This window comes from Myotis davidii, unplaced genomic scaffold (assembly GCF_000327345.1).
Source record: "Myotis davidii unplaced genomic scaffold, ASM32734v1 scaffold962, whole genome shotgun sequence".
Classification (NCBI taxonomy): Eukaryota; Metazoa; Chordata; class Mammalia; order Chiroptera; family Vespertilionidae; genus Myotis; species Myotis davidii.
Window position 1 is genome coordinate 1456419 of NW_006295559.1, and position 20421 is coordinate 1476839.

Genomic DNA, 20421 nt, shown 5'->3' on the forward strand with positions numbered 1-20421 from the left:
TCTCCATGAGAGAGAAATATTCACCAGTTGCCTTTCGTAGGTGCCCTGACCAGGGATCGAACCTGCAACCAAGGACTGTGCCCTGATCAGGAATCGGACTGGCAATCTTTGGGTGCCCAGGATGACACTCAACCCAACTGAGCCACTCGGCTGGGCAAAGAAAGGTGGCTTTTATTGTATGTAAAATTATTTTTGGAAAAAAAACAGCAAGAGTAAAATTAACTTTCCTGGAAGCGATATTCACCAGTCCCCACGCTACACATTGAGCTAGAACTGCCAAAATCTCTAAGTCAAAATTCTGCATTCTGCCTTTCCCCATGGCCACGTATCAATGACCGCTTTGGCATCTCCTGCCACCCTTCTCTGAATCCTCCAGATCCTCTCTCCGGAATCGGCCTGACTCTACAAGTCACATGTCTTCCATCCTCGCAAAATGCCAGGTGATGCCACTGGCTGACCAAAGGCAATGACAAGGATGTCCTGGCCCCACGGGGAAGTTCTTCATGTCCTGAGACTCAAGACCGCTGTCTTCCACTCATCCTGACAGTAACGTGATACACAAAGCAGACATCATGGATTCTGAAACTAGGCTGAAACTTGATTCCTGGGCATATCAGGCCGTTGACGGAGACTATGCGTGTCTTTAAAAAGAGCCAGCAGTGCCCTAGAGGGCCAAGCTGCCTGGTATTTTACACACACACACACACACACACACACACACACACACACACCATAAAACTGTAATATGCAAGCTAAGCAAACCCAGTAGTAGGAGCAGTAGTTGTTTTCACTGATTTGCACCTGCTCTCCTCATTAATAGAGATGCAGATGCAAAATCTGCTGGCTCCCGTCTTCAATTTCTTGATTAAAAACACAAATAAATGCAGAGTGAGCTGAAAGTAACACTTCCTGGTTGTTCTCTGAATGCTGAAAAGAAAAAACAAATTTTTTTTTTTACCTGTTTGGATCCCTAGCTGGCTGGTTCTGGAAGAGGCCGACAGAAAGTCCTGATCCCAGATAGGAGAGTTTTGACTGTAAACTTCTTCTTCTAACATGGACAGAAACCTAGACACAAGAGTAAAAACAACACTAAAATAAAAAACAAAGACACTGCCAGAGGGACCGCAGCTCTCACCCTCTATGGCAATCACCTGGACATCAGCATCGCACAACCAGCTCAGAGATATGCTAGGAAATAACAGCTCAAAGGATGATTATTAGTTGGACGGTGCTGGCTTATTTAAACACCGAAATCCATTTCTACAAATTTATTTTCTTGGACTCTGTGTAGATTCTCAGCAAGACCTTGGTCCTGCAGGCAGCTGTCATTATCAGTCAAAACCGTAACAAAAGTTGCTACCATGTATCAAGTGCTTGCTATGTGCCTGCACTGTTCTAACTTCTTGAATCCTCACTGTCTAAAATACTTTACTTTAAAAAAAAAAAAAAAACTTTACTTTTATTTATCCAACACACATATTGCTCTTACTCTGACTCACCTAATTCTCATAACCTTACAGATGAAAAAACTTACAGCAGAGGGAGGTTAAATCACTGGTACAAAGTCCCACCACTAGTAAATTCAGGACCAAGAGTGAATCAGTGATTAATTACTAGATTATACTGCCTGTCGTGGTATAGAACAGTGGTCGGCAAACTCATTAGTCAACAGAGCCAAATATCAACAGTACAACGATTGAAATTTCTTTTGAGAGCCAAATTTTTTAAACTTAAACTATATAGGTAGGTACATTGTGATTCACTTAATTAGGGTCCTCCTAAGGCTTAGGAAGAGCCACACTCAAGGGGCCAAAGAGCCGCATGTGACTCGAGAGCCGCAGTTTGCCGACCACGGGAAACCAAATGAATCTCAAGTTTTGGGGGCCCACAGAAATTACCTGGAGACCTTGTCTGAAACACAGCTAACCAAACCCCCCCTAGACTTACTGAATCCGAGACTGTGAGAAGGGGTCTCGGGGACTACCTTCTGCTTAAGTACCGTAGACAATTCGTATGCACATCAACACTGAAGAACTGCAGGTAAAATACCAACGCAAATCTACACGTCTGGTACCGGCACGTCCTCCTGCAGCCGCTTTTAAAGCTCATGAATTCTAGTGGAAGAACACAGAATACTGGCCGAGAGCTTGGGTTCCAGACCCCATTTACAAAGCTCACCACTTACTATTTGTAGGATCTTGAAACAAGATCTTAACTCTCATCTTTCCTAGTTTTCTCTTTTATAAAATGGAAATATCAACAATAATTCCTGCGTAGGGTGGTCATGAGGGATAAGCTAGTGTTTATGCCTAAAATGGCATCTAACCTCTAGTAAGTGATCCATTCATTCAACAAATAGCGATTGCCCCCCTTCTATGTGCCAGGTACTGGGTTAGGTCCTGGAAGGACAGAGTGAACGAGACAACATGTGCCCTCATGAAGTGTAATGGTGTAATGAAGGTTAGCTAGTATAAGCCATCTGGATTCCTCTGCTGAAATTGTAAAATCCAAAAGCCCTTAAAAAAGATTTTCCATGACCCATTTGGCAACAAAATCTGACCTTAACATACATAAGACTATTTATAGTCTTTATAATTATAAATGATTTAATTTGAGGGAATTAACCTCAGCCCTAGAGCTGTGGCATACAGCACATGTGTTATATTCATTACCTTTATAAAATGTTTAAACTTTTGAATTGTAAAACTTATCTAGTACTACGATTTTAGATAACTGATCAAAGACCTGTTCTGGTCGTCGTCATCATCATCATCATCATCATCATCACTATAACTAAAAGTACCAGTATTCTTCGCATGTATCAATGCCTGCAAGATTTTAGACGGTTTCAGGAGAAAGGGAGGTTGGTTTCTTGGAAGTGAAAACAAGATAGGAAAAGTTCCAGGGGGGAGGGGAAGAGGATGGGAAGGAGTGTTTTCTGACTTGCTGTTCATAGATTTAAAAACAAGGTACCATTTGAGTGAATACCTAGCCTCACTCGATGGTGTAATTCGTGAGTCACTTCTCCTTGCTAAGGAAGCCACCAGGACGGCATGTTTTAAAACACTTCAGCATATTTCTTACCAAACACATTAAGACAGACAGCAACAGGAGCTAAATTCCTTACTAAGATCACTGGTGGTCTCCCAGAGGAGAGCAGGTTCCTGATTCTTTTCCCCTTTTCCTAAGCAGACCTGCGACTGCCTTACACAGCCCTCAAGGTTTCCCAACTGCCCTGTCACAGAAGTAAATTTCCTTTCCTTTTCTAGGCTCCTTCTTTGTTCAGTAATTATATGATCAGCACACTCTTCACAAAGCTGGGCACAGACTCCCCAAAGAAATATGCCATTAACTTGGGAAAATAATTATAGGTGTGTTATGTATGTATACACATGTGTAGTTATCTCATTATAATAAAAAAGAGTCTCATATAATGACACAGGAAAGTGCTTGTTTTATAAACACAGGAACACAAAATTGTATGGAGAGTAAAAGAACACAACACATGGAGAATATATAGAAATATCTAAAAGTCCTGAAGATAGGGCTGTGGCTCATGTTTTGCTTCTTAAACAAATTTTCATCAATATCGCTTTTAGAATGAAATATAGATACTAAACCTTTTTGACAACAACCTTGTAAGCAGGTCGTTGGGGGGAAAGGCACAAGTTAAAGCCAAGTGGAAGAAAGGGCAGCATATGAAGAGGAGGCAGGCAAGGATGAAGACCCTGAAAATGCCTCTGGGAACCCCGTGACCTCCCTGAGGTGGTGTGGAGGGGCTGCAGCTCTCACTTGGCGAGGTGCCCAAGACTCCACCAGCACCTCAGGCTTCAACACATGTGTGATTCTACTGCCAAACCTGTAGGTATAAATGCCTAACAGCCTCAAATGTTGTCCTAGCCCGTGAATAGAGATTTAAAAGGAGAAGAGGGTGGTAGTTTTACCCTACCATTAGTAAAAGAAAAGAGAAAGCAGCATTGATTAGCTCCATCGCAGGAGCATGCCAGAACTATGGGCTGAAGGAACAAAACACCCTATAATTAGCAAATATCTGCAAGAAGCTAAATGCATTTGCTATGGGGGGAAAATTGTTACTCAGCAAGGTAATTAAAATTTCTCTTTAAGCATCATCAAGTGTGTGTGTGGGGGGGGGGGTCCTCTTTGTCCCTTGGCTTAGAGACCAAATGACAACTATAATCTGAAGACAAAAAATGCTGCTTCTGTGGCAAACGTAACAGAGACATTGGTAGGACAATTGCTTTAAGCTCTAAGGAGAGGCTCTTAGACTGGTTAAAAGGCAGCCCCTGACAGAGATGAGCATGCCCAGAGTTCATAAACCACTGAGGGGCAACATCCACTGCAGATTAAGTGCTTCTGAATCCTCCCCTCTGGAGGAAGCCAAATTGTTCATGTCATGCCTCATTCTCAGCTGCCGGTTTCCTCAAAAAAAAAAAAAAAAAAAGACTGAAAATCAGGATGGTAGGAGCTACTGCGAACATTGGATGTTCAGCAAAATCTCATCAGACTCACCCATGACATCCTTTACCTGGGGCTTAGGAATGGTCTTAAGCAACAAAGGAATTTCCCATCAGTTTCTACCTGAAAAACGTTTTGTTGTTGGGTTGGACCTAACTTATTGTTTAAAATGATCTTTCCTAAGACACAAACTGGGTAATCCAGTAATAGTAACTTAATAATAAAAAACTCAGTTTTGTAACTTTGGTCAAACTCTGCACCAGCAGTTCTCAATAGTCTGGAGGAGGAAGGCTCCGTCATACCTAGAAAGCCTCTGCACAGGGTAACTTCTACCCCTACCCCACTCCAAGCGCTGCTCTAGGCAGACTGACACCCACAGAATGAGCCGTCCGCTCCTGTCTTGCCGTCATCGCTCCATGACAAGTCATCCGCTGCACACCCAGCCCTTCTCACCAGCAGCCAGCCTCTGAGCTGAACTATTTGGTTCTCAGACTGGAAAACGCATTTCCCGGGTCTTTAACACACTGCCTTCGTTTTGAAAAAACATTTAAGTGATTATTCATACGTTGGAGCTCTGGCAGGTGCACAAGAGTATGTATATTCTACGTGAAACTGAGCATGGAGGCACAAAGAGCACTGTGAAGGAGGCCCCTCTTTTCCTGTCCAGGCCCACCCTTAAGGTCTAGTTTACAAAGAGCGAGGGGGCAGGCCCACTGACTAGCGGAGGCGGGAGGCATTCAGCATCTTAGAAGGGGTTGGGGAGCTAGGATGGAAAAACAAAACAAAAACAAAACAGCCGCTTCAGCTCTCTTGCACCACTTCTGAGTAGATGGAAACTGCTTCTACACACTCCCCGCCCCCCCCCATCCCCCTCTAGCTTCCTGGCAGCTGACTTCACAAAACAAAGCACCACCCCATTCTGTGAAGCTCAGAGACAATGACACCCAGGTGGGATGAGGTGGGGCTAAGGGGACTATGGCTGCAGTCAACACAAACTCAAGCTGGTGATGGATGGACTGTGCCATCCCCAAGAGGTCGCGAGGAGGGGGCTGAGGAGAGGGTCCCTTTGTCCCTCCCCGGATGCTTCTCACATCATTCCTGATCTTGTAATCGATGCAGGCTTTGGCAGGCATCTATCTGTTTCAAGCCCCCAGATGATGCGAAGACTTGCAAGAGTGCCCCCCGCCCCCTTACTTTGGGAAATGGGTGAGGATTAGAGTTCGTTTCTCAAGTGGCAATTTGTCTTTTTCCTGTCTTGCTTGTTCCAGGAGCTGTCGTCTCATAACGGTGAAGACTGAGCGAAGCAGTGTTCTCCCAAACACCTGGGTGGTTTCATACCGAGGTAGACTGTCACAGAACTGTGGTACGTTGCAATAACACAGCCACCTGTGACGAGAGGAGACAAGCACCATCAATATCTCTTAACCCCCCAGATCAGCTGAGATATCCAGTTATGGTTACTCTCAAACCATTCACCGCAGCAGAAGACACTGGGGCTGCAATGACAAGCAATGGTATCACCACCAGCTAGTGAAACTTGCAAATAAGATTAGCTTGCCCTTATACCACCACTTGGGTCCAATTCTATGAAAACTGTTCCATTCTGTAGTACTGTGCAGTGAGTCCTACAGCCAGACAGCCCAGGATCAAATCCCTGCTTTGTCACTTAACTGGTTGCATGACTTTGGAAATTGAATTATGCTCTGAAGTCTCCATTTCCTTATCTGTAAAACGGGGACAACAACCCTACTTCACTGGGTTGTTATGAGCATTATATGAGCTCCTGTATGGAAAGTGCAATTATAGTTTCTGGCACATAAATAGCAGTTTAGATAAAAGAAGAAATTACAGGGGAAGCTTTTGTGACAGAGTCAGATTTCCAATATCTAGTCCTCTGAATAAAATTTAAGGTTTCTTTAAAATGCCTACATAGCATGCAACACACCCCTCTCGAAGCTTTGGTGGGAAGATAAAGATCTTCAAGACTGTTCACAAGTCAGAGTGCAGGAAGTAATAAGCTTCCACCATCTGTTGCTTAGGTACATTTTCAATGACTCAGACTCAAGGTCAAAATCACACTGGAGCATTGCACGAGGCTGGAGGAGTGCCCAGGCCCAGAGGGGAACCAGGGGCTTTCTGCTGATCTGACCACAGTTCTGGGGTTCACTGGCTATGTAGGGCATACCCTGCGGACAGCACGTTCAGCCCAGAAAAGCTATTCAAAATCAACCCTCTTTCTTTGTGGTCTCCCAGAGCTGCAAAATCTCATTCCCAGGACCCAGCAACATGAGTGTACAGTGGGGGTCACAGAGGGAGGGCAGCCCCAGACCAGAGGAGGGTCAGAAACTTTACTGCAGATCCTTAGTCCTTGGCAGCAGATCTCAACATCCTCTTCCAGGGCAGGCCTGCTTTCTAACAATTAAAACCTAGCCACCCTGGGTGTCTTCCTGATCTCCTTTAAAGTGAGGGGAAGACCTCAAATGTGCCCCAGCAGCTCTGGGAAGCTCCCCAGGAATTCTCAGCCCCTTACTAAAGAGTGGGATATTTATTATTCACTTACTTGTGCTTACTGGCTTGTGTTGTGTGATTTTTTTCTTACTCTGTATAGCTTCATATTTCGTGTGTGTGTATGTGTGTGTGTGTGTGTGTGTGTGTGTGTGTGTGTGTGGTTTTTCATCTTTGGAAAAGATAACTTTCATTAGTGGTAGCCTGTCTGCTTATATTTAAAATTAACCTTAAAACCCTGCTATCTTTTATAATCTTCACTCAACTTTTCTGTCTTAATAATTTGTACTCAAATGCCATTCTACAATTACAATACCAAAATGGGGATCTTCAGTGTTGTGTTGCATTTTGTCAAGTCAGAAACAGTGATCTCGGTGGGTGTAGCAGAAAAAAAACATCTGTCATAAAATCCTAACATGTTATCCAGAACCTACTAGGTCATTTCATCTTCCCAGGGTCGAGGAAGAGAGCACAGACTGTTATTTTCTAGAAACATGTTTCCAATAATAAGTTTCCATTCATGTCCTTGATAATGTTTTACAGACCTCAGTTTACACATTTTAGTTTAGTTTTGCTTTGGTTTTACTTCCAAGATGGGTCTGATTTTATAAATCTGGAAAGTGCACAGTATGACAAGACAAAGAGACTGGGTCTGATGTGGTGTTCCGGTGCCGTTTTAATAAATGACGTGGGCATCACATGTAGTGAGATGGAAAGGAGAAAATGGGAGTTTGTGTGCCTTGTCTCTGCACACACATTCCTCCAAAGACTTCACCGGAGAAACGATTTTGCCTAAATGACTGCTTTCAGGTCTTCTAAGCAGAAGTAAAAGGCGAGCTCATTCATTTTTGCATGCCTAATAGAGATGGCATGTGTATGCTATTTACTAATTGTTCAAATAACTCAGATTTTTTTTTTACATCATGATGATTTGCAACCACCTTGTTTTTTTTTACACATGACTAGACGTGGAGAGTTTGAGGGCAGGAGACTCTACTTACTTGCTGACTGAAAGCCCTAAGGATTTAAGTGGCCTCTCCCAGTTCACCGGAACTCAGAGTTGGTTACTATTTCAGTTCAGACTAGAAGCTAGGTCTCCTATTCCCTAGTCCCGTGGTCGGCAAACCGTGGCTCGCGAGCCACATGCGGCTCTTCGGCCCCTTGAGTGTGGCTCTTCCACAAAATACCACGTGCGGGCACGCCCGTACCGTGCGATTGAAACTTCGTGGCCCATGTGCAGAAGTCAGTATTTTGTGGAAGAGACAAACTTCCACTGTTCTTTCCATGCCTATTAATACTGTCCTAATTATGAATACTCCTTAAGCATGGTGGCTGGCTATGCTTCATAGAGCAACGATTACCTAAAACTGTTTCACAAAATCAACCGAAGTTCTATCTAACTTGCCCTATAGTCTCACGAAACATCTCCCCCCTTTCAAAAGTTCTGCAAAACTCAGAATCTAAGACAAACTATTTGCCACTTTCCTTTAGCAGATTCTGTTGGTCAGATGTATTTTAATGTATCATGTTTTTCTGGCACTTGCATTTTCAGTTATTTCTTCTTGGAGTTATATTAGTGTACCATCATGAAATTCAGGGAATTTCAAAATTTTGCCCAGATTTTTTTTCTAAAACCACAGTGAGTTCGGGGGTATATGTATAATGTATATTTGATATGTACCTATATTAATTATTCAATAGACCTTAACATCAATGTCAAATAGTTTCAACACATAATATAGTTTTCTTTTCATCAGAACAGAAAATATAAACCATTTAAGCAGTTCTGTTCAATCTACACACAAATTTCTCCTGGATAAAACGTCAAGAGTTAGCTCTGTAATGACCGTGATCATTTTCTGAGCCCAGTCTTTTCCACAGAGAATCCTCGTTCACCCCATTTTCATGCTGCTGTGAGCACCAGAAGTTTTCAGCCCCTTTGTTCTAATCGCAGCAATTGCTGTAAATTATATGCTGAGCCAGCGGTACAGGTCCCAAGGCCCGCTTACACATCAAGATAAAGTCTAGTGGTGCCTGCAGCCTGTAATATTACCCATTTTTTTAGGAGATTGGTATCAGTGAGACACCATGTCGCAGTGGTGTGCGGCTTTTTCAATTCCCAAGTAGTCGTGACAGTGAGGTTTACTCCGAAGCAATTCTTCTCATCATTTTCGCAGGTTCTCTACTTCCCTTTCTTTGTCAACATGGCGTGATGGTGGGGGAAGCGGGGGAGGTGCTGTCTACCTTCATTTCCTTATTTATTATTAACAGAAACTCTTGGTCTCCATTCTACCTAGAAATCAGCAGGTTTCAGAACTCATCAGGGCATATTCATTTCAGTCTCTCAGCGGTTCCCCTTGGTCGCTGTTGGACTCCGCTCCTCTGTCTCAGCTGTTGGCTCAGGATGCTGGGCTGGAGAGGCCCCTGCTGCTGCCTTTCTCCCCATCACCTTGGCTTCTAAAGTGATATTCCAACAAGCGCACTCATTCAATTGTACGTGCTCTAGCTTAAGAAGTCCATGTTGGCAGGGCCTGCCTGAGTTTTAGGCAACAACACGTGTGGGAGGAAATCGATGACGATCATCTTTCCAGCACCTGTTCTGAGTGCCAGAAACTATGCACAAACCACCTCATGGAACACACACAACATGTCTGACACTTGGACAGAGGAAGCAGCTGAAGGTCAAGGAGGTGAAGTGACTGGTCTAGAGCACCCAAAACCAGGGAGAAATGGAGCCATGATTCAAACCCATCACTCATTCCAAGCTTAATTTCTATTTGTACCACTCCTTCAGTATTCCTAAACTCTACCCATTTCTTGGTAAATCCTAAGTGCTAACACTTATATTAATATTCTGCTTTCTAAAACACTGTAATATCTCCCATGCTACTTCACCTTTAATTCTCCTTCTTGATGAAGCAACTTTCCTCTGTTCAGAGTGGTGAATACTTTCAGGGGTTCAGCGTTGACAAACATTCAGCTCTGTCAATGGCCCACAGATGAGTTCAAAAGATATTTATGTTTTAGAAATCTATTATCTCAGCTCTTATTTTAAACAACAATTACAACAAATAGAGGAATTGTTGTTCATGTAAAATTCTGAAATGGAGGTGCAGATATGAAGATATAATTTAAAAATTGATTTTGATGAAATCTGTAATCCCTCTAAAAGTTAATAATTAGGAGAAAATATTTTATAATTCAAACTGTATATACTGTAAAAGGGAGGAAGGAAGGGATAAGGCGTATTTATCTTGAAATCAGGCCAGCTATCAGAAAGCAAGGTTTATCTTTAATTATATCCATTCCTGCATGTCATCTGCTATTATAGAAAATAACCTGGGACAAGGGGTCTCTACAAGCTATCAAAAAGCACTCCGTACTTTAAATCAGAAACACATATATGCTCCATAATACCCCCTGAAGCAAGCTTGCTGTGCCTATAAAATCTATGGCAAAAGGTATAAAAAAGGTGAATAGAATGGATAATCCAAGTCACCTTCTTACTTTAATGAAAACAAATGTAGGTCATTCTATTTTGTATGGCCCATGTTTAAGATTTTCAAAGGCAATTTTATTATTTTGCAGATCATAAGCAATAAAAATAAATTCCCACTTTAGGAAAAAATGTGCAAAAGAATACTGGCAGAGTTTGATGCCAAAAAATAGGGAAATGATTAGGTAAATTATTGTACATCAATTCAACGGACTGTAATGTAATCAGTAAAATGTGTGAGATGATGTTAAGTGGGGAGACAAAAGGATGAGAACTCTGTATTTTCTTTCATTCTAACAAATATGAAATATTTACTTAAAGGGGCAAAGACTGGAAGACAATATATTTAATGATATTAGTTCTGTCATGATGCTGGGACTAGGATGATCTTTCCTTTAAAAAAAAATTCTTTAACTCTATTATATTCATGGTATGGCCATTGTTTTTTTGTTTGTTTGTTTGTTTCATTGATATCAGAGAGAAAAAGGGAGAGGGAGAGATAGAAACATTGATGATGAGAGAGAATCATTGATCGGCTGCCTCCTGCATGCCCCCTACCCACAACCCAGGAATGTGCCCTGAAACATCATCATTGATGTTTCTATTCTTCTCTCCCTCTCCCTTCCTCTCTCTGAAACCAATAAAAAAAATAATAATGAAATAAAAACATTAAAAGAAAAGTGTGAGCCTGTAGACATTCTCTCTGAGTTGATGTCACCATAACTGGACAACCCTAGCTTGCAGAGACAAGTAGCAATTTTATGTCCCCAACGTGCTCTACAGGGCCCAAAGGAAAAGAACTGGTCGCCTGATTACCTTGTGTAGTTCTCTTTGTATCCAGAAATATCATCATTGGGAGATCGCAGTCTTCGTTGAGATGGTGCCTCCAGATGCCAATAGTTGATGCGGTTTAGGAACATTTTTGCCAGCTCCACTATTGTCTGCCTTTCTTTGGATGGCAGGTGACTGAATTTGTACTGTACAAAGTTATTCACACCCTTAAAAGGAAGGAAGGCAATTTATTCAGGTAACTGTGCAATCACACTAATTCTGAACACCCACAGAGTCAGCACCCTAGGTGAGGTCTTAGCAAAAGAGGACATTTCTCTTGTCACAAAAATCTTCCTTATCCCTATTCGAAAAAAGAAATGAGGGAATCGTACCTCAGATCACAGCAAATGAAAAGTGACAAGACAGAGAGGCTGTGAGTTGCAATTCTATGCCTGCTGCTATCCTGATAGGTTAAAAAGAAAACCAAAATCACAGGCTGAAAAGGTCAAAACCCCTTCAACAATAAAATAGGAACTATTTTTCAGAATAATTCTTGCTGTAGTCTCAACACAGTGACTCACCTATGAGGATCTTGGATAGATAAAATGTTTTTGTCTTAGCAAAATTTTAATGAAAAGGCTACCAGTACACCTTCCATTGAATTTAAACTCCATTAGAATTTAAACTCTCTACTATCACTCTCAGTTTCAGAAAGCTTGCCCATCCCTCCCCCCAAAAAATTATTCAAAATTATGAGCTTTTTTAAAAAAAAAATCTGTGGATTAATTTAATCTTTTCGTAGAACACTCCCATTTACTCTAATGTCAAATAAAAGGACAATGAATTCTTATTTAATACAGTTTGGAGACAAAAATTCCTTCTACTGAAAACTGACTGATAAAAACACATTTATTTGTAAGGACTCTAATATCACCACAATCTTCTGTAATCATTCTCATCAAGAAATTCAGTCCAGTATGAGATTTAGTCAGCCGGAAAATGACAGGCTAAAAAAGTGATGCTGATGAGAGATACTGACAACACCTAACATGTCAACAGATTCCCTGAGTAAATCGACTTCCTTCCAGGAATCACAATGCAGCAGGAAGTCAATTTCTGGACATAAAAATCTCATGTCCTTATTGCATTTTTTGCTGGATTTACAATGTTTTTCACATTGCTACTGAACTCCTTCACCTCAATAGTCTTTTTCAGACAGTGCCGAGCAAAAGGACAAAGACTCAATTTTTAAACATCAACAGCAAGAAAAAGCACATTTCATGTGTTTTTACGAACAACATGTTCTACTTAATAGTTCTCTTCCCCAAGCACACAGTGAATTCTGAGTACACAGCAGCCCTAAAAGACAAAAACTAGATCATTTATTAAATTAAGTATTCGCTTCTGAGCCAAAGGGTCCAAGACAGTTTCCACAGCCTTGGTGAGCATCTCTGGATCAGGTATGGAGGACAGAAGAAAGGCGTGAGAGGAAGATTAAGAGGCTTGTTCAACCTTAAAGCAGTAAGAAAGGGGCTTCTCTTTTTTCTTTTTACCTGTTCAATACTAGGTTTTTCAAATGGGGGTTTCTTCTCCAAAGAGCCTTCAACCACAGGTTTTCCTCTTTGTAAAATAGACTTTCTCAAGAGCTGCAAAGAAATAATTTTGAAAAATCAATCAAAGCCTCTCTCTCTCTCTCTCTCTCTCTCTCTCTCTCTCTCTCACACACACACACACACACACACACACACACACACACACACACACACACACAGCCTTTGAAGGGAAGTCACCATATTCTATTTATCTCAACAACATGTAAATAAATCCTTAAATCAATAAAATGGGTGACTACCAGGTAACCCAGGTTTACCTTCACATCCATGACCAGAGCTATGAGGAACTGAACACATTTCACGTTCTGGGCATCCTAGTGCACCCAGCAGTGGCCACCAGACACCTCTATCTATGTCCTTTCCCCTCTCCCCACTCTGTTTCTGGCTTTCCACTGACCCGGAGGCTATTGGAAATTCATCAGTTTATGTTGTTCATCAGTTTATGTTGCCTGTGTACACCATGCAAACATTGCACACGCCCATCTAGAACACTGCAGGTGGGCTGCCCCTCCAGAGGGTCTTGTTTAAGCCCCTGGAAAGCTGAGGTCCATTTTGCACAAAGGAGGTGGGGTGGGGGCAGGCTGTAGCAGCTGTATGTCATGGGCATAATCTACGGGGCCCAGCCTCTTTGGGAAGGAATTTTGCAGGGCTCTCAACTGGCAACTTTCACTGTTGCGGTCTTTTTTCATTTCCTCTCCATCCACAGAATGCAGGCCAAGCATTCTGGCATCTCAATACCCACTAAACAAAACACTGCTCTTAATCCCTGCCCCTGGAATGTCAAGCCCTCCAAGAGCAAACAGCAGAGAGAAAGGGAGCAGAGAGCCACTAATCAAGAACTAATTTAAAACTAAATTTAATATTGAAATTCTCTACCTTCCACCTTTGCTTGAATCTTCTGTAACCTTTACATGTGGCTCTGTTACGATATATGACCCTGAATCTATTTAAGTACTTTTTACCCTCCTTTCTCTGCTTAACAGTACTGCCTTTTCAACAGAAACAAAACAAGGCAATCATTCTCCCAGGGGTTAATGAAAATGAACCCCAAGATTGAAGGTCACCATGTGTCCCCACTGGGTGTGTCCTACAAGGGCCATGTAAGTTATTAGAGTACATCATTTGTTGATCCTGAGGATGTATCATGTCCATCTTTACCAAGAAAAATGTGCAGTAAGTGATTTTAACAATATATATAAATTGATCATGAAATTTAAATACAAATAATTCTGGTTGCCTACTTTTTTTTTTTTGGCCCAGTGAAAATAAGACCATTTGGGAACTTGGCACATTGAGGGTTTCAATTGAGAGATAAACTGGTGGGTTGGGGAGATGTTGAATCTCATTTCCTACAAAAGAATGAAGCTGGGATAAATGGGCATATAAACAACATTTAATAATAGCAGCAAGCATTTGCATCCTTAATTTTCCCAGGCACTCTTTGTAGTTCTTTGTATATATTTTCTAATTTAATAGTCATAGCAATCTTTCTTTTTAAATTTTTTTCTGTATTAATTAAGGTATCACATATGTGTCCTTATCCCCACATTGTCCCTCACCCTCTCCCCCACTCATGCCCTCACCCCGTTGGTGTCCGTGTCCACTGGTTTGGCTTATATGCATGCATACAAGTCCTTTGGTTGCTCTCTCCCCCTTACCCCCACCCTCCCCTACTTTCCATCTGATCGATGCTTCTCTTACTCTGGATCTGTTTTTGTTCCTCAGTTTATGTTGTTCATTATATTCCACAAATGAGTGAGATCATGTGAGATTTATCTTTCTCTGGTCATAGCAATCTTTTGATGCAGGTGCTATTACTGTTTGTATTTTACAGGTAAGGAAACTGAGGGGAAATGACTTGCCTCAGGTCACATTTAGTAAGTGTTGGGGCTGGATTTGAACCCAGATAGCTGGGCTCCAGAGCCCCATTCACAGGCACTAGGATACACTGAGCTTTAGAAAGCAGCTTCTCACTGAGTTTATTTTCAGCATCTAAGACTGAAGGTTTTCCAATGCTACTAAAATACATAATACATTTTAATTTCATTATTGAGACATATAAGACACAGGAACTGCCTTTCAAAAGCTAAGGAAGGGTGATTTAGAACTGATTTTGCCCAGAGAATGATTGTGGGGGAGGAAATGGGGGATAATACTGAATATTTTGGATTTGGTTCCTCAAGCAAATATATTTGCACTGTTAGCGATGAGGGAAGTAAGAAAGAGAGAGAAAATGTACTTCTAAGCAGAGCAGTGCTTTCCAGCCTATTTGGCTGGTTATAAACAGAATCGAGAGGAGGCTGACAGGATGGAAACGTTGATACCACCTTCACTTCCAACAGGGCAGCGGGGGACTGCCCGGGAGCTTAGTTCCAAGGCAAATAATAGCTGCAGTCAAGCAGGCGTTGTTTTTCTTCAACGAAGATCTTTTTCCAAAGAAGCTCTAAACAGTACAAACCTGCCAGGGTTCAATCTGATGACTCAGGCCTCACAGCCATGTCAACAAGCTGTCACCTGGAGTAGCCTAGCGCCTGCTAAAGGCTGTGGGGAATTCAGCTATTCATTCATATATTCTCTCTCTCTCTCTCTCTCTCTCTCCCTCCCTCCCTCATCTTCGTTCTCTTTCTCCTCCCAATTAACCTTTTTAGAGTTATTATCTCCACATGACCCCAAAATTTAAAAATATAATTCTCCCTCCCACTATCCCCTATCTATCCCAAACACACTATTAGTTAATAAAAAGGGAGAAGGAAAAATGACATATCAAGTAAATTCAGACCAAAAAAAAAAAAAAGGCTATAGAAATTGGACACAAAATTTTCACTGAGATTCCTAGCAACCAAAGCAAAAGAGGGAACTCAATGGAAAATGTATCTGTCCTTTTCATAGACAATGAAGCCCAGCACTCATTAGAAGAGGCAAGTGTGTCCTGGCTGTAAGCTCTGAGTGGAGTGTGGTGGTTTTTGTATTTGTTTTTTAAAGATCCTTATAAAGGTTACACACTTGTAACATAATTCAGTGGTTGCCAACCGGTGGTCCGCGAGGTCCGAAAGGTTGGTGACCACTGACATAGTTAACAGTGCCTTCAATAACCACTGTTTTTAAAAAAATCATTCCTCTATCAGGCTTCTTTCTGAATCTATGTTTAGCAACCTGAAGTTTTTCTATCTGTTCCCACCACAAGTTTCCCTCCCACAGCTGTCAGTCCTGACTGCAATCAGAAACCTGGCGAGACGTGTATCTGTGGAGAGGAAGGGACACGACCCAAAGGAGCCGAGGCAGAGCCGCGAAGAGGCAGCTATGGGGAGTGGGAGTGATAATCAGTGACTAGTGTCAACAAGACACAGCGCACAGTGGTAAGATGTCACAACAAATGTGGAAACTCGATTGTTCCCCTTGAAGCATAAGAGCCAAGGCCCTCGGGCCGCCCTCTAACCCCAGCCTCCCCTTGCCCACTGGGCTCCACACCCTGGCCTCCTTGCTGTTCCCACATCACATCAAGCTCACTGGGTGCACAGTCTACGTAGTGTTCTCTCCGACGCCTGGAAGGCTCTTCCCCCAGCCCCTTTCAGGGATGGCTCCTACCGCCCCATTTGCGTTTCCACTCAACCGCCATCTCGGAGAGGCCTTCGCTAACTGCCCTTCCTCACTACTGTATCCCCCCGCCCACTGCCATCCCTGCCATTCTGATTCCACTTACCCTACTTTGTTTCTCTTCACAGCACTTAGCACCACCTGCAAATATATTATTTACTTGTTGGTTGTCTGCCTCTTCTACTGAAATGTCAACTCCACGAGGGCAAAGACTTTGTTTTGCCCACTGATCTATCCCTCATGCCTACATGAGTGCCATGCACAGAGCAGGTGTGCAAGAAACATCTGTCGGATGGATGAATGGACGGGCGGATGGAAAGAAATCTGGAAGCATAAGCAAATAAAGGCAGACACGTACAGAGGCTCTCAAGCACAGTCATGTGTCCAACGTATGGTGTGTCATGAAGAAACGCATGCTTCCGCAAACCCTGAGGGCAAAATGTATCATGAGCTGAGAGCCGTCCCACCCGTGACCTGCGGTACAGAAACGAAGCACATTCAGACCATGAAAGAAGAAAAGCCTTTTAGAATGTTAAAATCCCACCTTGAATAGGTAGAAATAAACTTGTTTGGTGTCTGCATCCTCTTCCTTATGGACACAGGTAAAGAGATACTCCACATCCAACACGATTCCCAGGAGTCTGTTCATTTCTTCCTCCGACACATTCTCCAAGTGAGAAACATGAGCAGCTTAAGACAAAGATCAAAGGAACATATGTGATATGTTCGTTGGAAATTGCAAACAATCTTGACTGCACAATAGAAGGTTCTCTCTCACGAACCTTCCAGGATACCAGTCCATTAGGTCGCATGGTAAGTGGAGGATATTTCTGAACCCCTGTAAGACCTAAGTCTTCTCACAAAACAGACTTGTAATTAAGAGACTGCCACCTTGTTGAGCCTTCGCCTCAAAAATGGACCAGTGGCTGTTTTCTAAGTCTGGTCGTGATGGTGCTAAATTCTTAATAGATTTCCATATAAGCAAATTATCCACCACATCAAGAGGGTTTGTGGTTCTAGAGGTGAATCCAGGATTTGAGAGTCTACAGTTGAAGGTCATTAAAACTAAACTCCCTGAAAGTTTAGTTCTAGATCCTGTGAAGAGTTACGTGGGCCAAGAATATCATATTACTGTAAAGACTGAATGAAGGCCCTTTCCCTCAGCCTTTCTGAGACACGCTGAAACCTCAGTCTCTGAAGCAAAGTTCCTACTGGAGCTTGAGATTCAACATCCTCCATGATCAAGCCTCCAAAACCACTTCTCCTACCTCTGCTGTGTCATCTTACTATAGTTGAGTGACCTATCCACTGACCTTCCTCTCTCCCATGCCTCTCGTCTACCCAAATGTAACCCATTTTTCAGGGTTATCTTATTTAATCCTCAATCCCATAAAGGAGGTTATCAGTAATCCCATTTTACAGCTGAGGAAACTGAGGCTCAGAGAGATAGGATGCTGTTTCATCCAATGTCACTCAGCCAATAAGGAAGAACCAGGCTCTAAAAGAGAAGAATGTTGGACCCAAATTCTAAAGCACCCACAAATTTTTTATGATTAGTTGATTCGCTTCAAGTCCTTTCCCACTTGAAAAGGCCATCTAGGTAAGCCATCCAATACTCACCCACTAGCCCTCGAGTTCCTGTGGGCCGGAATCATGTCTCTCATTTCTGTGTCCCCAGCACCTATCACTATGCTTGTCCCTTAATGGGCACAGTCCTCTTAGGGGTTGCTCTTGGTGTGCTGGTTTAAAACGCTTAGACATGCACCCTGGCCAGTGTTTCTAATGGTTACAGCATCAGCCCAAGCACCAAAGAGTCTCTGGTTTGATTCCAGGTCAAGAGCACATACCTTGGTTGCAGGTGCAATTGTGGCCCCCAATGGGGCATGTGCAAGAGGCAACCAATCAATGTGTCTCTCACATTGATGTTTCTCTCTCTTTCTCTCTCTCTCCCCCCCTCGCTCCACTCCCCCCTTCCTCCTCCTCTCCCTACCTTTTCCTTCCACTCTCTCTAAAAATCAATGGGGGGAAATATCCTCAGGTGAGGATTAACCAAAAAAAAAAAAAAAAAGCTTACACATAGCAGTGCTTGAGATGATCTAGAGCAGCGGTTCTCAACCTGTGGGTCGCAACCCCTTTGGGGGTCGAACGACCCTTTCACAGGGGTTGCCTAAGACCATCGGAAAACACATATGTAATTACATATTGTTTTGTGATTAATCACTATGCTTTAATTATGTTCAATTTGTAACAATGACATTGGGGGTCACCACAACATGAGGAACTGTATTAAAAGGGTCACGGCATTAGGAAGTTTGAGAACCACTGATTTAGAAAGACTAAATATGGACAAGAGTGATAGGCTTTTTCTTGACTTTTTAAGGGAAGATGGACCTGAAGGTTATTGAGGAATACTTCGAGGTGACAGCATGGGTCAATCTACTCCAAAAACCACAGTGCTCTTGTCATTAAACCACACTCTCAATCAGGAGCCTGGGATAGAAAATGCTGGGAGTGCCCTACCCATAGTCCCTTCCCTACTACTCCAGGGCACACCTCCTGGCTTCCTGTCCCTATCAGCTCTGCCACCCTCTTGCCCCTCAAGAGCAGCCTTCAACCAAGACTAGAGAAGTTAGAGTATAAACTGCCCTCCCTCACCCTCAGATGGAATACCTGTGAGGTAACCATTCTACCCCCAGACTTAAGCACCGGTTGCCCACAGTGAGAGCTGGCTCAGTAACTCACTCTTCAGTGACCACCTTATCCTCCTTGTCTCACTTTTCCACTCCCTACCTTCATCCCAAATAAACTATTTGCACTCAAATCCTTGTCTTGCAGTCTGCTTCTGCAAGGACTCGAACTAAGATATCTGATCAAAAGCAACTTTAGAGAGTGAAGAGGATTAAATACCCAAGTGAGGGGGCCTTCAAAGGTCCATGAGGAAACCAGGTGAATGAAGTTAAAATGCCACGGGCAGAGGCCACCCAACTTAAATTCCTTTCTAATGTGGAAAAGTAATGGGAAGGCAGAGTGATGGGCCCAAGGTCACAGGCCATTGCCAATGAGGGTGCGTGTGCACACACCTACAGGTACATGGATATACCCCCTATAGAGAATTTTTTGAAGGTAAGAGGGAGGAAGGAAATCTTGGTGATCTGTCTGCCTAGGATACTGCAGAGAAAATCTAATAATTCATCTAAATCTGAAAATCCCAACAATGTAGCATTACATTATCAAACAGAACAGAAGTAATAGACTGAAGTGTTTCTAAGAACTTAAATAATTTACATAATGGAAAAATTACAAGTATATATGTGTGTGAACACAAAAGCCACTATTAAAATCGGTTAGTTTACACTTGGCTATGCAATATGTGGCTTCCTCGCTTTCTAACAGAGGCCCGAAATTAGGCTTCCCTTTAAGTAGTGCATTTGCCAGGTCATTCTTTTCTGAAGACTGCAAAATTTCCCTTGAGGTCAGCCTGAAGCCTTGGGAGAATGAAGGCCTCATTCTGAAGACAAGTAGGTCAAGATTTTTGTGTCAGTTATTTACAGAAATCACTTTATTTTAAACTATTTTCACCTTGTAATGTTTTCATCTCTTTCTAGTGATAAGCTCTAAAAGTAAACAGTCTGCAATATAACATACATTCCTTCAGATTCTCCATGTTATCAGACACTCTAAGGTGCTAACATATAGTGCGTTTAACTCATAGAAGAATGTGCCATGAGTTATTGTTTAAAACCAGTGACTCACAAAACACTTTAACCCACAAAACACTTTACCAAATGAATTCTTTTATTTTTAATATATTTTTATTGATTTCAGAGAAGAAAGGAGAGGGGGAGAGAGAGATAGAAAAATCAATGATGAGAGAGAATCATTGACTGACTGCCTCCTGCACGACCCCGACTGGGGATCGAACCCACAACCCGGGCATGTGCCCTTGACCGGAATCAAACCCGGGAC

General features: G+C 42.5%; 1 protein-coding gene and 1 long non-coding RNA gene across 3 annotated transcripts in view; both read right to left on the minus strand.

Moving 5' to 3' along the window:
• The window catches only part of KAT2B (K(lysine) acetyltransferase 2B), a 78588-nt gene that overhangs the window by 28660 nt on the left and 29507 nt on the right, over window positions 1-20421 (minus strand). For both annotated transcript variants that reach the window (XM_015568076.1, XM_015568077.1), the window contains exons 3-7: window positions 17000-17145; window positions 12802-12894; window positions 11294-11475; window positions 5671-5862; window positions 959-1065 (exon numbers count right to left, since the gene is read on the minus strand). In XM_015568076.1, coding sequence (XP_015423562.1) covers window positions 959-1065; window positions 5671-5862; window positions 11294-11475; window positions 12802-12894; window positions 17000-17145 — 720 coding nt within the window. The remainder of the gene's footprint in view (window positions 1-958; window positions 1066-5670; window positions 5863-11293; window positions 11476-12801; window positions 12895-16999; window positions 17146-20421) is intronic.
• On the minus strand, window positions 3435-5657 carry LOC107184156. The gene is made up of 2 exons (XR_001514975.1): window positions 4930-5657; window positions 3435-4440 (listed from the first exon to the last, which is right to left on the minus strand). It is a non-coding gene; the product is annotated as an uncharacterized LOC107184156 (long non-coding RNA).